Source organism: Agelaius tricolor, unplaced genomic scaffold (genome assembly GCF_023055355.1).
Source record: "Agelaius tricolor isolate 1412-34295 unplaced genomic scaffold, bAgeTri1.0.p SCAF_89, whole genome shotgun sequence".
NCBI classification, from domain to species: domain Eukaryota; kingdom Metazoa; phylum Chordata; class Aves; order Passeriformes; family Icteridae; genus Agelaius; species Agelaius tricolor.
The window spans coordinates 568,790-584,699 of record NW_027269349.1 but is presented as its reverse complement, the minus strand read 5'-3'; the positions used below and the strand labels follow the sequence as shown (position 1 = coordinate 584,699).

The 15,910-nt window shown below is 44.8% G+C and overlaps 2 protein-coding genes across 3 annotated transcripts; both read right to left on the bottom strand.

Moving 5' to 3' along the window:
• Positions 1 to 241: 241 nt before the first annotated feature.
• Positions 242 to 8,650, bottom strand: GRP (gastrin releasing peptide). Its single transcript, XM_071418635.1, has 3 exons — positions 4,651 to 8,650; positions 3,936 to 4,186; positions 242 to 644 (listed from the first exon to the last, which is right to left on the bottom strand). Exons 1-3 carry the CDS (start codon positions 4,790 to 4,792, stop codon positions 591 to 593), a joined length of 447 nt encoding a protein of 148 aa, XP_071274736.1. The 5' UTR covers positions 4,793 to 8,650; the 3' UTR covers positions 242 to 590.
• Positions 8,651 to 8,796: 146 nt separating this feature from the next.
• On the bottom strand, positions 8,797 to 12,843 carry SEC11C (SEC11 homolog C, signal peptidase complex subunit). Of its 2 annotated transcripts, none has more exons than XM_071418632.1 (6): positions 12,616 to 12,843; positions 11,817 to 11,926; positions 11,224 to 11,373; positions 9,968 to 10,087; positions 9,383 to 9,440; positions 8,797 to 8,979 (listed from the first exon to the last, which is right to left on the bottom strand). In XM_071418632.1, exons 1-6 carry the CDS (start codon positions 12,826 to 12,828, stop codon positions 8,926 to 8,928), a joined length of 705 nt encoding a protein of 234 aa, XP_071274733.1. In that variant the 5' UTR covers positions 12,829 to 12,843; the 3' UTR covers positions 8,797 to 8,925. The 2 variants fall into 2 exon arrangements, with proteins under 2 accessions (XP_071274733.1, XP_071274734.1); XM_071418633.1 differs by having other exon boundaries at positions 12,612 to 12,767.
• Between the last annotated feature and the right edge of the window lie 3,067 nt (positions 12,844 to 15,910).

Here is a 15,910-nt window from a genome sequence, read left to right as displayed (position 1 = left end):
CGGCGGGAGCAGGTAGGTCGGTCCCTCCCGGGCCGGGTTCCGCCCCCGGGCACGGCGGAGCTGCCCCAGCGAGCCGGGGCCGCGGGCACAGCGTCACCTCCCGGGCACACATCGGGCACGAGGGCTCCCGGCAGAGCTGCTCAAAGTACAACACGCGCGCTGGCGCGGGGAAGGGGGTGGCCTTTGCTACTGGCTTTTACACAGTGAATTTCGCTGCTCAAATAAAAGCATAAAATCCGCCTTTTTCTTGGTACTATTTATTGCGAATGTTGCAATGTCATGTAGTTTCAAACTAAGAGATGAAATTATTCGATAGGTAAGTCATATAATTAATTGGAAGACCCTCCCGTGACAATTATATATGTATATATATCAAAGCCATTCAAATGAGAAAATGCAACCTTGAAAATGAAGTAGAGGATTTAGTCCTTGCTGAACCATACAAGAATCTGTGTATTTAAGTACTTTACACAAAGGAATTCTTGTGTACAGAAAAGTGACCATGTTGATTATCTGATACAATCAAGTGCTTGTGAAATATAGTCTCTTACAGAAAGTATTCAATTTCTTCATGATTTAGCGATCTTCTTTCAGCTTGGAGTGCTCTCTTTCATATTCACAACTTGAAGCAGATAGTCCATCATCTAAAAAAAAGAAAAATATATTATTTATAGACCAGTCCTGGAAAAAGTAATTCACTAAGATAATAAACCTTCTATAAGTTAATAAACCTAATAGATAACTGCTCTGTCACATAGCAAACATATTCCTAATAATCTTTCTGAAACAGACCCCATTTGTCTTGGTTAGTGTAATAACCAACTGCCAAAGTAGGAGGAAAGTCATTCTCCCAGATAATTCCGTGTGCCATCTCATTTATATCCTGTCTCATTAGTGTGAAAAAGCCAACTAATAGAAACAATTTAAAGTTTATTTTCCAACTTACTTTTGCACTTAGTCCAACTTGCAGGAGAGATTTGCCTCCCTTTTAACTACATAAACTGTAATTTTTTCACAGAATAAAGAGCAGGCAAGGTATTTACTGAAAATAACACAGGTGCACCACCCTAAGCCAAACCCCAAGAAGTATTTGGCTCACCTCTTCCATTTTTTGACTATTTGTGTGTTACAGCTATTTCCCTCCTCTGAGTGAGTGCTTTAGAAAGAATTCTTTTATTCTTAAGAAATGTGGAGCCCAGTGTGAGCATCAGTGGTGATGCACTGGATGATTTGGGCTAATAAGAGAGACCCTGAGTTGAGTTACCTGAGGTACTCATCTGTGTTTATTTCCAGCTTTGGGCCTTCCTGATCTTAAATTTAAAATTCAAGTTTTAAATTAAATCAGCTAAATTTGAAAGCAGCCATGAAGCCAAGTTCTTGGAGTCAGTTTGTTCCCAGCACAGGCAGTGCTTCCCGTGTGCAGCAGGTGGAGCACAGGGCTGCAGGCAGGGCAGGCTCCTCGTGGCTGGCATCTCTCATGGCCAGTGCAGGGAATTGCAGCCCTCGGTGGGCATGTGCTCCTGGGACAGCCATTCCAGAAGCTGGCAGCAGGGCTCATTATTTTTACTTTTGGTCACATTTAGCGTCTCAGTCCAACAGACCACTGCACAGGGAACAGTAACCTGCTGCAAATCTGCTGTCTGGTTCCTCCTAGAAAAAGTTTCTGTTCCAAACTCACATGAAATATGCCTGGAAAAGTATTTCATGCCAAGGACAAATTTTCTGGACATGCTGTGCCATCATTCTCAGCTTCCTGTAACCTGGTAATCCTCTCCTGTGCGTGGACACCTTCCACAGCTGCGGTACAGCAGCACCTTACCCCAAGGTGTTATCTAACCAAAGTCTGTGCACATGAAACCCCTCACAGCCTGACAAATCTACACAATCAACCCCCAAAGGCCAGTTATGCATTTGTACCACTATGCACACTACAGGGAATGTCCCATTCCCTATATCAGAGTTCCACCTTTATAAATAAGGCCTCTTTTGTTCAAAATAACTTTAAAATGAAAAATAATTTTCATTATTTAAATGTTTAGGAAACTATCACGGCCCTCAAAAGAGTAAAGTATATTCCTTTTGATCTTCATGTTTTCTTCATCTAAAAGGAAGATCTCAGAAATACCTTAAATTTCAGGTGCTTTCTTGAAGCCAAGGGGGAAACAGGACATCATATCCTGTCTAGGCTGTGTATCATCAGATGTTCGTGTCCAACAGCATGAAAGTACAGCTACAGGTCCTTTCATTAGATTTTACTTCAGGGTGGAGACAAAGAAACTGTTGAATGATGGGCATCAAAGGTTCTATGGCCAAATGAGGTTCTGCAAGTTGTCCTCTATCTTAGTCACAGGAAAAACATGAGCTGTTTTTTAATAATCCTTGCAGAAATCTGGATGCTTAAGGCAATAACCTCATTACTCCATAAGGATGTCCGATGTCTGACCACAGAAATGCGGATGTTAATTTATGGTGAAAGTACACACATATGGGTATGATTCAACTTACCGGAGGCAACTTCCAGCCCTCCTAAGCAGGATTTATTGACAGATACTTTTAGAAGTCAGGACATTTCCCTCTTTACATTAAATAATGGAATTTGTTCATTTAATTTGATTACAAAGCTGCACACTGCAGAACTGAAGATGGAATAAGTAGTTTCTCTTTTAGATAGTATTAATAATCAGTTACTATGATGCATCACTATCACAAAGCTACAGCCAAAAAGAAACCTATGGGCAGCATTCATATGACTGTGTGAGAGACTTAAATCATAGCTTAATTTAAAGGGTGAATTTTTGCCCACATTCAAATAAAAGCCTAAGTATTCACTGATTTGATTGCACCAGGATTTCAGGAGGGAAACAAGGCTGAAGTTAGCCCAGGAATATTAATGACATCATATTGCAGTAGAATACGGGAAGGAAAAATTCTTCCCACTGATGTCTTTAAGAGGATGTATTAATCTTTTTATTCTATTTCATTGTCACCCAAAAGAATTCTGAAGCTTTATCACCATGACTGTGTCTGAGGTGGTAATTTTTGTTTTTCTTGTAGATCCTGTGATTTACATTAGACCCCAACTACTTTCTGTAAAACCTCACTGTTATCCTTCCCAGTGTATTTTATAGGATTTCGCAAAATAATAGGGATTAATCTGTTCCAAAACCTTGTTGTCTTGTGCAACAGCACTAGGAAGAACATTAGCTTGAGGGATGAGGAGGGGGCAGCTTATCAGTAACCCCAGACTCCTTTAGCAAACCCAGGAATGACCACAGCAATAGCCAGCCCCATGGGCTGGAGAAAAGGCAAAGGAAACAGGGACAAAGCTGGGACCAGAAAAAATTCTGCAGCCCTGTGGCTTTACTTAGCTCAAGGGAGAACATCCTGAGTGGGGGGCGGTCAGTGTGATGTGGTTCCTCCTGCCCTCACACTTGTTTTTCACACCAGCTTGGCTTTGCTGGGCAATATGTGCTGCTGATGTGATCACCGAAAAGAGAAAAGAAAAGAAAAGAAAAGAAAAGAAAAGAAAAGAAAAGAAAAGAAAAGAAAAGAAAAGAAAAGAAAAGAAAAGAAAAGAAAAGAAAAGAAAAGAAAAGAAAAGAAAAGAAAAGAAAAGAAAAGAAAAGAAAAGAAAAGAAAAAGAAAAGAAGAAAAGAAGATGGCCCAACCAAGCAGCTTGAAGGGAGCCCAGGCACTAAAATCTGCTGAATGCATGCTGTGTTTATGCCCACTAGCAAATGAAGTCACCAAAAATACAATCGGTGAGTGACAATCTGCAATCAAGAGAAGAGTCTTACTGTACTGAATGTCTAATCTATGAGATGTGTTTCTTCTGCTGCTTTTTGGAACAATCCACCAGTTAGAGGAAGCTGATATGATTCTGTAAACCAAAAACTGAACACATGGAGCATCTTTACAGGCTTTATCTTACTTACATGCTTCCAACTGCTATTGTCATCTGTCTCCCAGGTGTTCCTGGTATACCACGGGAGCCCTCCTTTTGAAAAGTGACCACTTTTATTTTCATTGCTTTCCAGCAGCCTTAGCAAATATTTTGAGATTTCTTCCCACTGCAGATACTCTTCCAGCTGCTTGATATTTTCAGGTAATGCTGAAAATGGTGTCTTGTTTTCTTCTTCAAAACCATAAGGAAAATCTCCAGTGCTTTTTTTCCCCATTAAATGTCCTGTAACAACAATTAAAGTAGCACAAAATTAACCAAAACGGGTAAAACTTTGATTGTTCAAACATCAGTGGGACTGCTACTGACTGAGGGAAGGGAAGGGAAGGGAAGGGAAGGGAAGGGAAGGGAAGGGAAGGGAAGGGAAGGGAAGGGAAGGGAAGGGAAGGGAAGGGAAGGGGGTAGATAATGTCAAGTTGTAGCACTATTGGGAGTGAAGATTTTGTCAGTGTCATACAGTACTATTAATTTCTTCTGTCTCTTGTACAAGTGACGTGGTCAGAGAAAACGTGGCTGAGAAAGGGGCAGCGATTAGCAAGCGCTTTGTCTGGAGATAGAGAGAGGCTCTTGGTAAGATTTGCTGGAATAAAAGCGGACGGAGTAGGCGAGGTTTTAGACTTACCCTGCCTCAGCACGGGACGCGGGAACCGCGCGTTCCAGTGCCTTTGCAGGAGTTAAACCGCACTTACCCACAGCCCAGTGGCTGCCGCGGGGGTAGATCTTGGTGAGCGCGGGGGTCCCGCCGGGCTGCAGGGGCGCCGCTCCGCCCTGCGCCGTCAGCAGCGCCAGCAGCGCCAGCAGCGGCAGCGCCGCGGGCCGCCCGCCGCGCATCCTGCCCCGCTCGGTGCTGCCGGTGCCGCCCGAGCCGCGCTCCGCTCCGGCTCCGCCAGGGCTCCGAGGCGCCGCCCGAGCCGCCCCCCATTTATCCGGAGCCGGCCCGCGCGGGCGAGCGGAGCCCCGCGCCTGGCGCCTCCTCACGGGGCCGCTCCCGCCCCGCGGGGGGAGCGAGGCGGTGCCGGCCCGGGCGGGGCGGCGCGAGGGGGCCGCTCTCGCTCCCGCCTCCCTTCGCAACACGGGCGCGTCCCGCCAGTCCGCGCTCCCCGCTCCGTTCGCCGGGGGGCGGCGCTGAGGGCGGCCCGGGCACCTCGGGGCACCGGAGCTCCTCGGAGAGCGGCGACAGCCGTGGAGGGGACCCGGGAGCGGCAGGCGGCGACGTCACCGCCACCCTGCGGGACCGCGCCGGGCGCGCTTCGGTCCGGCTGCACCTGGGGCAAAGGGCCTCCTGGTACAAAGTCTGGTGCAAAGAGCTTGTCTTAATTTCCAGTCTCACCTAAATCTTCTGTCACAAGTGACAGTAAAGTGGATGCGCATTTACAGGACTTTCTGCTTTCCCTGCACAAGGGAACATGTAAACTTTGAAGCCCTTGAGTCACCTGGAACTGGCCAGCTTTGTAGTAAATAGATGAAAAGAATTCCAGCCTGAAGAGGCAGTGCAGGGAAAAGATAGAGACAAGTACATCCCTGGAAAGGCCCTGAAGTGGAACACTTAAAGTGGTTTCACTGGAGTGAAGGTGGGTGAGCAACGATGGGATGCTTATGAAGCCCTGATGTGCCGTTTGTCACCCAGGAGAACAGCAGGGACAGGATGAAGCCACGTGTAATGTGATGATTTTGCTGTCTTAGAGAACTATGGCAGGAACTGGGATACACAGAGAGCAGAGCTGACTGTAAGGAACTTGCCAGCTCCTCCAGCTAGCCCCACATGACTGGATCTGAACTATCCCTACTGGAAACTCACACGGATGTGAATTAACATAATTTCCAGGCAAACTCTTGTACAATTCCTTTTGAAGTAAATCCTGTATCCTGCTGTATTGAGCCAAATTGTCCCCTTGTTTAGTCACAGTTTGTTTAGTCTTCTTTTACTGATTAATGTGATTCACTCTTTTCTTTTGGTTATTAATTATGCATTCCTGCTTAATTCACAACAGTATTCTTACGCCTCAAGTTGCACTGTGCAGCCTGCAGTACAGCTACTGACATGTGCTCTGTGCTGAGTGACAGCTGATCAAATAAAATATTGCCATCCAGAGAAACTTCTAATTGTTTGGAGCAATCAAGGCAGGAAATTGAAAAATTCAGGAAATTGTCCATTTTCAGAAAACAAAGCCAAAACCAACCAAACATGAATTCTTACTCAGTCCCAAATCTCTTGTACTGAAAGTACCATGCAAACAAATAAACCTTGCTCATATGCTGTATATGTACTATTATTATTATTATTATTGCCTTTATTATTTATTTACTTGTTCATAAGGATTTATTCTAATTTTTAACTGATTACCCTTCTAAGGAAAATAGTAACTTGATTATATAGAGAAATATTATTCTGGACCCCCCACAACAGAAAAGGAACCAGGTACAACCAAAGGATGTTATGAACTGTGAGTGACTCAATTCACTCAAGACAATCTTTCTCTTTAAAAAGAAGCCTGATAACATCAATTTGTCTTTAATATCAAGGAACAGCTCTCTGTTTTAAAATACCCTTCCCCTTTTCATATATCCCATGGCAAAGCAAAATGTTGCTGTGCTTCTTCATGGCAGGAAAACATTCATGGCTTTTAAATGCTATTACCATGATAACACTTTAATCCACTTCCTTTACATTTTAGACAAGCATAATTGTTCTATCAGCAATGCATATTTGCTGGCTATAAAAAGGGAATGGCGTGCCTTTCATCATTTTCTTTGTAGGGATGCTGGCGTTACATGCAGCCAGGATGTATGCACAGAACAAACACTGGTGGGAGCCTGCCTCCAACGCAATAACAGGCGTGATCACTGAGGAATACTCTGTAAATGTTGAAGATGCTGAATAGACTAATCTCCAGCATTTCCAACCTGCACTCAGGGCAGGTGTTCTGCAAATAACCTCAACATCGACTCAGTGCAGCAACAGCTCCCTGAAGAACCAAAGACATTTCTCAGAAAAGAGCTCCGCAACTTCACAGAGGCTGAATAATATGAAATAATAACATTTATTTAATAAGGCCCGGTGTAAGATAGTAGACACTGTTTGTGCTGCACTTTGGGAAGCCCTGGACAGCTGAAGCTAAAGCCCAGTGATTGCTCACTGCACACTGAACTTGTGCCAGGCTGCTGTGGCAGCCACAAGTTTGCGTTTGTGGTTTTTGCAGTGGAGGCGTTCAATAATTGGAGAATTCAAATGGGAAGCATTTATGGACATGCCTGTGGACCAGAGCAGCTTACAGGGACCATCCAGCCCAACAGCCTGAGCCCTTCCAGGCTGCCCTGAAACTCAAGGGCATTGTCCAAGGGCTCCTGGAAAGCTGAGCCTGGGGCATCCATCCTCTCCCAAGGGAAGCTGCTCCAGGTCTGAGCACCCTCTCAGAATGGAAATGCCTCCTGACACTCACTGTGATCCCCCCTGGCACGGCTCTGAGCCACTTCTGTGACTAGATCTCACTGTCACGTTGGCCAGCTGCAAAATGTCCAACTGCACACTCCAAGTCAGAGCTGACTGTGCTTGCATTGGGGTAGGTGGACAGCATAAATCTGGATTTCAGCAACACCAAGAGAAATTAAAAAAATCTTATTCCACATACACTGTCTCCAAAAAACACATTCTTTTTTCTTAACTGGGATGATACACTTCCAGGAAGACTGCATTAAGGATCCCAACATTATTCTGCCATGCCATTTATTATACTCAATTTTATTTCTATATAATTTGACACAAAATAAGTAATTTTTATAATACAGTTGGACATGAAAACTGCTTAGTAGGACACAAAAGAAGTAATATTACTTGGAGAAATTCAGCAGTTGTCTGCTGAGCATGAGCTGTTACAACAGAAAAGGTGTCATTATTGTATAATAGAGTATTTTTGCAGAGGTAAGGGATTACAGAAGAAACAGAACTCCAGAGGAAAAAAGCATCATGCTGTTCCTTATCAAAGCTACAAAAACAAAGCCAGCAAGGAAAACAAGTTTGCTTTGTTGAAGGTGCAACACTGATATTTGAAGATAAGAGAAAAATACCAAATTTCATAAAAGACAGTTATCAGGTAAGTTTTTAAACGAAAAATCAATTTTACGTTTAACACTATTCAGGTGTTATATGATAGGAGAGAATAATACATTCTCCAAACTGGCATAAGAGTTCTGGTTTCCCCATCCTGGCAATACCCCTGAAGTGTACTACTGTGCTATTCATTCAGTAATTTACAAGTGTTATTACAGCCCCAGAAAACCTTTTTGTTAGGTTAGTTTAAGAGCTGGAACACAAAAGGCAGATTGTCAACAGCCTGAGCGCCAGCAACACACACAGTCCCTAAAAACCAGGCCTCTAAAAACCAGGCCACCTGGGCTTTTTTCCTTACCCCGTGAAGGAGCAAGTTTCAAATGCAAGGAAAAAGCTCTCAGTCCCCACTGCTCAGTACCAAGTCAGAGTGGAACTCCCCTTCCTGGCTGTTTTTGGCAGCCACCATCAGCCAACTTAGGCATAAGTCTGACTAAACTCCGAGAACTTCCTACCTGCTCAGAGATTCTGTGTCCTTACAAGCACTGATCCAAACAGAATGTAATATGGAGAAAAGAGGGCACTGACAGATTAAAAATAACCCCCAAGACAAACAGGAGGGCAAAAGTGGGTTCAGATGCAGCACCAGTCAGTCAAACGCACTGTGGCATGGCAGGAGAGCCCCTGGCTGCTCCAGCACGACAGCCCTCTAAACCAGTGCCAGGCTAGCTGAGAGCAGTCTGCAGAAGGTGGTAAATACATCATTTTTAATTAGCCAGCAGCCAATAGCTTCACTCATTAGGTGTCATTTATTTAGACAAGACAAAAGCTCGCACAGTTTTGTAACTGTATACAGAAATGAAACCATCTGAAATATATTAGTTTTTTCCCCCCTCTGAATTTCCCTTTGTTCCTGTGTTTAGGATTCCCTCTTGAGCAGTACATATGCTCCCATCACTGCCAGGAGAGCATACTGCAAAGAAACACAGAACACAGTCTCGTTACAATTCCTCTCCACCGAGCTCTGAAAGCACAAATTGTTCAAAAGGTGCCCTCTTAGACATCACACTTTGCACAATTACAGAGCTCTGGTCCTACCAAATTGCAGGAAGATTTTAAAGTGATCAAATTCATCATAACCAGGCATCACAACTGCATACACTTAACTAATAACATTCTAATAAATGACATGTTTTCAACTCCTTACAAACAACAAATTCTACTGCCCAACAGTAAGCAAGGAAACCCAGCTCATCCTGAGTTAGGTACCCAACCACAGACACAAATCTTTTAACATGTATGCTTAGAGGCAAGGTTCTTGTTGTGTGTGCTTGTTATTTTAGCAATTCAAGTATTCAAAATGTCAGTATACATACCTTAAATTTTGGGTAGTCATTCATTATTATAGTTACCATTCCTACATAGGGCAAAAACCTGTAATTGATAAAACAGGTGAATGCAAAATTAACCCTCAAACATTACATGGAAGTATTTTAATGCTACTCAGTCTGGAATATTTCAGTGCAATCCCATAATTTATGCCTAATACGGATCTGAATAGGAAGTAAACTTTGATTAAGGAAAACTAATGAATTTATCTGAGAAAATCTGAAGAGACTTCAACTCAACTGAAGGAGAAGGAGACAAAGTAAAAAGCCCAAGCCTTCCATAAAATTCCTGTGGAATTCCAAAACAATTTTCTAGAAATGCCCAGCAATCACAAGGAGAAGCTGGTTAATATTGTATTTTCAGGTGAACTATTTGTTAAATGCCCCTTTTTTCCGCCCACACTCCACATCAGTCTGAGGACTATAGGAAGCAAGTTTTCCAGGTTTTCTTTTTAATTACAATTCTATCTAAGAAATTTAAAAACCACATCAGATCTGGTTTGTATCAACAGCAGAACCAATTTAAGAGCTAATTTTTCTCTTTAATTACAAAGTACATTTTGCTTTACTTACCCTCTTGCTCTTCCAACAACATCTTTCTTCTCTAACCAGTTCTGACCTTCTTTGTACAAGCCTCTATCATCAACTTCATTATTATCCCCTTTAGTGAGAAATTTGATGTTCCCATTTCCTCTAGAAGGCAATGAGGTGATAAACTAAATAGCACTTAATCTAAAAATCTCAATTAGCATCTACAAAGCAAATGAGGATGAAAAGTGCCACAAGATTAGATAACAATGTTTGCTTTCAGCCCTGCTTATTGAACAACCACCATTAGATCATTAACATTACAGACTTTACTGACTTTATCTATCAACAGATATTAGCAAGAAACATTTTTTACAACACTCCTAGATTGTCAACTGATGTAAGCAATTACACAATGGACATGAAAGGGGCATTGTCCATCCAGGAACTAAACTTCCTCAGCAAAACCCTGTGTGTTTATCAGCATCTTCGACAGAACACTAATTCAAATAAAGTTCTTAAGTTTACAGTGTTCAAATGAATTTTGCTTAAGTACTAATATCAAGAAATGAGGACTTCTCATAAAGACAAATTAGGTAATAAAAAAAATGAAACAGAGGCAGTTCTTGGAAATTTTAAAAAAGCATGGAAGAACAGATGTTACTCAAGGAATAAACACCTTCAGTTCATGGAGCAAACACATCAGGGCTTGCCACCTGCAGCTTGGCTTTTCCCTGTGCAGAGCTAGCAGCAGAGCTGTGCTTTGTTAGGAATTGTTTAGCAGGGTAGGCATCTGCAATCACGGCCACGCCAAGCCCTCTCCCTGCTGCTTTTCAGCCGGAACTGTCATGGGCAGTGTGGCCAAGGGACACAAGAATAACAAGAGTCTCCTTCTATCCTGAATCAAATTTGGAAAACTTCCGTTAGTGAAGCTCACACACCGTCAGGCTGCACCCTGATTGTGAATCTCCACCTTCCATGAAAAATCTGCTCTTCCAACCAAAATCCCAACTGCACAAGCAGCAGCACAGCAGCAGATTCTGCTCCCACGCACATTCCTGCTGCCAAGATTCCTCCTGGGCACAGCTCCACCTGCTCCAGCCCTGAGGGAAAGGTCTCTGACCCTCACAAAGTGTGACACAGAAATGGGGACAGAAGTGGATCACATCCTACAGCTGAGGTTTCCCTCACTGCTGATCCTCATGTGCCTTCCTCACACACTAAATCACAACTAAACTGACACTGAAGGCCACAGGGAAGGAAAGGAGCTTTACAAACAAAAAAATACCAAGTTGCATTACTTTTCATGTACTTTGATAACTCTGTGAACTATTGGAATGTCTCTGCCTTCGACTTTAAAAACAACTATTTCACCAGCTCTGATTGGGTCATCATGGAAATTTGTTAGGAACAGCAGGTCTCCCCTGTGAAAAGCTGGCTCCATGCTGCCACTACAAACAACAAGAAAGAGAGAGTTTGTTGGCATAAATGAAAGAAGCATCATGAAATCAAAGAACATTTAATTCTTACAGATAAACCCACAATTTTAACAGAGATCTGCAGCCTCACCCACTCAGTAACACTGCTCAGACCTTTAACAGAACCCAAATCCCAGAAAGCAATGTGCAGGGGTTTACCCACTGAGTGAAGGACCTTGGATTTTAAAAGGTCTCACACATTTACTGCTCCTACAAACCTCAGTGGGAACTGGGCCATGGCTACGGACAGTGTGACTTTTGCCAGAGCCCAAATACAGCTAGAAGAAAGTGAGTGTTTGAGTCCTTCTTTACATAGGTGACATTTCAAATTCCAACTGTATCCAAGGGGAAGGGGGAGGAGACAAAAGACACAACAATACCTGGACTTGAAGCAGAAAGCCTTTCCATTGACTCACCTGAGCACCACAACAATGGGGCTCTCACTGCCAGTCACCACGATCAGCCCTTTCCAGATCATGAGGGCAGAAGACACAATCATAGAAAAATTTAAGACTTGGTAATATAGCTGTGTGAAACAAGAAAATTGGGTTTTAAAGGTCCTGTGTTGTATTTAGAAGCAAAACATAGAACTTTAACTCAAGCACACCACAAATTCTAGGCTTTTATGCTAGAATCCTATTCCAACACAAGTCTGGTAGCACAGGTTGCCATGTCAGAATCCACCCCAAGCTGCAGCATAAAGATGGAATCTCCTGTGTGCCTTAGTCTTGGTTTAATCCCCTCCTGTGTGTCAGTGACAGACGCAAGCACTCTGAGAAAGGCTTATAAAGCTGGGGAAGCGACCTGGCAAACGCTCAGAGCTGGCTGGGTCCCACGGCCCTGCCTCCCTCCCTCCCTGCCGAGCTCGGAACTGCCCCAGAGGGACATAGCGTGGGACACAGGGCAAAGGCAGAGGCCGCCCTTCTGAGAGCGACTTTTGTTTAAAAAGAGCAGCTGGAGGGGACGAGGGACGACAAAAGATCATTCCCTGCAACTGTCATACTAAAATTTCTTCTCTAGAAAATCACAGATTTGACTTTCTGCCCCCAAATGCTGCTGCTCCGCCAGCCCTTTCAGCAGCGGAGGCGCTTTAACCACACTCCTTCATTTTCTGTTCCTTTCCTCGGCAGCACAGGGGGACAGCGGTGGGAGGACCCTGCCAGCTGGCGTTTGCGATGGGCCGCTCCCGGTGCGGGCTGAGGGCCCGGTACCTGCCGCTTGTTCATGCGCCGCAGGTCCCCGAACAGATCCATGGCGGCCCCGCCGCGGCTCCCGCGCTCCGGGCCCGCACTGCCCACGCCCCGCGCAGCGCCGGCGACGGCAGCGGCATCCGCGCTGCTCTCTGGGATCTGTAGTCTGCTTCCTCTCCCGCCCTGCTGACGCACAGGGGGCCTCCGCCGCCAGGTGAACCATAACTCCCAGACGCATCGCGGCGAAAGGTCTTGAGGGAGAGGCCCCTTGCTTGTCGCCCCTGGAGGTGCCTGAGCAGCTGGCTGTACCGAGGGACCGTCGGTGAAGGCTCAGACCCCTCGGCTCGGCGGGAAGAGCCCCACCCGCCCGAGAAGCATCGGGACGGCTGCGTCGCTCTCCCGGGCGCGGAGAGTCTTGGAGAGCCTTGGGTCAGGCGACCGCCGCGGGCATCCCGGTGCCGCCGCGGCGTGGGCGCAGCTGATTGGCGGGAAGGGGAGGTGGGGGGGCGCTGGGGGGCGCGCGCGCTCCGTGGGGGGGCAAGCGCCGTGAGGGGCGGGCGGCGCCGTCCGCCAGGGGGCGCTGTGCGCCAGGGGGCGCTATGCAGAGCGCGGGAACTCCGTGAGGGCCGTGAGGGGTACTGAGGGGCCGTGAGGGGCCGCGAGGGGTTGTGAGGGGCCGTGAGGGCCTTGGCGGCGGAGAGGTGTGAAGGGAGCGAGCGGCACGGCAGCGTCCTCCTCGGCAGCTGTGAGCGGAGTCATTTCATGGCAGCAGCTAGCGGTGACCTCAGCGTTTGCTCAGGCACCGCGACACGGCCCCGGTCAAAGGGCACAGAGGCCCGGAAAAGCCGCAGCCGTGTGCGGCAGCCCCTCAGTGCCCTCCGCAGGCCTGGCGGCCCGCAGCGATGGGCCGGGGCCGTTCGGTGTACCGGGCAGTGGGTCAGACCCTCAGCAGCACAGACAGACTTCACACCCGTTTCCAGTTCGTCACTGAATGGTTGCATGAGCCTGAAGCAGTAAGCAGACACACAGATAAAAATCACAGCCCAGAGCCTGATTTCCTGGGAATTAAATGGACCAAACCGAGTCAGGCATTCACCAAGTTTAAAATTAGCTCCTGAAGACTGAGAATGGGTGAACAGAGAACACATGGAAATGCTACTAAGATAAATGGAAACAAACCTGCTCTGACCAGAGCAGTGTTTTTGTAATTTGCTAGAAATACATCAAGACTGTAATGTTGGTAAACAGTTGCATGAAACGGACTAGGACTGACTAAGAGAGGCAGAACTGACACTAGACGGCAGGGGAAGGTGTGATGCTCTCAGGAATGAACAGAAATGGCAAATTGGAAAGAAAGCTCCAAGGACACCAGGTAGGCATGATCTAGATAAGATCCTTCCCCTCATCTAATTATCTTCCAGTGACACCAGTATTCTTTTACTTACAAGAGTTCCTCTAAGATTACGTTGTTTCAGGTTAGTTCTCTGCTATCCTTTACATACTCAGAGAAAAGCATCTGCTACTGTCCCCTTTGAGCAGATACAATATTTAGAAGTAATTACTAAGAGAGAAGGAAAATATACAAGAGCAGACTCAAAGGTGGTGAAAAGATTCTGAATTTTCTTTGTGCAATTAAGAGTTGAACTAAAAAGGTGTGTAACAAGTTATATCTTCTGTACAAGTGGGATCTGCCCACCTAAATGTTATATTGACTCTTGCCCAGCAAAAGGTTTTCTGCAATTCCCTGAGTAGGTTTTTCATACCATACTATTTGGATGGATTTTTTTAATAGAGTTTTTTACCTTTGTGTACAAATCTGCTTGCCTTTATTTTTGTAAAAAACCCCAAGAAAACAGAGATTAAAAAAGGTGATTGGGGCAAAATTGATACAGGCTGTACAATCAACATAGGGGAGACTAACAAACCTCAGTGTCTAAAAACCTCATTGAACATACCATTAATTTACACTAGGGTTCAGACCACTAACTCATAGCAATCTAAAACCATTTGACAAAAACTTCTTTGTTAAATTTGCTTTGCTATCGGAAGGAAATCTCTGTCATTTCTTGTGGCTATAGCTGTACATTCCACTTTAGCTATTAATTCATTATATTAATGCTGGGTACCATATCTGCATCAATATGAAAAAAAACTCACAAGGAACCAGCTTTTGTTCCAAAACGCTGTGTATCACACCCAAATTCCTCCTTAAGTACAATAGAATTAATCCTTACTTTGTATTTAATTATATATTTGCACTTTACAGTAAATATTTGAGACTTTTCTATTACCTGGTCACACAAGGAATGGCTGAATATAAATGGATGAATTTTCATCCTAGACTAGAGTTGCAATACTGCCACTCACAGAACAAAGAGAAATGGCTGTCTTAGAAGAATAATCTGAGTGTTATTTTTGGGTAGGGCTTTATTCATCAAACAGGCAGAAAAATGTTCTTGCCTATTGGGAAGCAGGGATATAATTTTTGGAGGCAAAAGACAAGGCACTCAGCAAAGGGAGATGGCAGCAGCTGAGAGAACATAAGTGACAAAGTGCAGTGTTGGAACAATTCCTGGCAGTCATTCCTGATGGAGAGGATTAAAAGTGGAAATTGAGGTGGTAAAATCTAGTTCTGTAACAAGCAGAGGGAAGAAGCAGAGTTAATGTATGGAGAATTTAGAAAAGTGAGAAGGCAGCTTTGTGTTGGGACCTGGAGGATCAAAGCTGCTCATGTTTTTGCTCACATAGAGGGGACTTTCTTTTGTCTGAGGCATGAGCCCACACTTAATTCTGACACTGCAGTTCCTTTGCCGGTTGGTTTGGTTGTGCTTGGTGTTTGATAGCTCAGAAAACACTTGGACTCCTCCACTGTTTGTGGTGAGGCAAGAGAAACGTACTAGGAAGTTGCTTTTCTTCCTTTTCCAGAGTTGCTGGGAATCACCCACAGCTCTCTTGGTGGCTTTGTTATTTTACCAACTGCATGATTTCGATTATTAAAGGTTTCATGTATTTTGAAATCTTTCCCTGCGCTGGATGTTTGACTTCAATATTTGTACAGTAGATCTTCTGGAGCTCTGCAGCTAGAAAATCATGCTAGATTTTTAGTACACAGAAAATGTAGCACTTGACATTCTGGCGGATTTGCCAGACCTTTGCACACAGCCAGGCATTAGTACTACCTGTATATATAATATTGAATGACAGCTCTTTGTTTTCCAGGGGACTGGTTATGGGCACAGAGCTCTCCCCTCTTCTGGATACTTTTAATATTTGTGTTTCATTGCAGTTTTGTAAGAGTAGAAAGACTGTTTGCTTCCTGC

Bases quoted from the DNA above. Each gene is read 5' to 3' on its own strand.
- GRP (XM_071418635.1), bottom strand. From the start codon at position 4,792: ATGCGCGGCGGGCGGCCCGCGGCGCTGCCGCTGCTGGCGCTGCTGGCG. The intron at 4,187-4,650 runs GTAAGTGCGGTT...TTGTTGTTACAG, and splicing joins CGGCAGCCACTGGGCTGTGG to GACATTTAATGGGGAAAAAA. The intron at 645-3,935 runs GTAAGTAAGATA...TCTTTTTTTTAG, and splicing joins ACAATAGCAGTTGGAAGCAT to ATGATGGACTATCTGCTTCA.
- SEC11C (XM_071418632.1), bottom strand. From the start codon at position 12,828: ATGCGTCTGGGAGTTATGGTTCACCTGGCGGCGGAGGCCCCCTGTGCG. The intron at 10,088-11,223 runs GTAATGCAACTT...ATTGCCTTCTAG, and splicing joins GTTATCAAAGTACATGAAAA to AGGAAATGGGAACATCAAAT. The intron at 8,980-9,382 runs GTATGTATACTG...GTTTCTTTGCAG, and splicing joins ATGACTACCCAAAATTTAAG to TATGCTCTCCTGGCAGTGAT.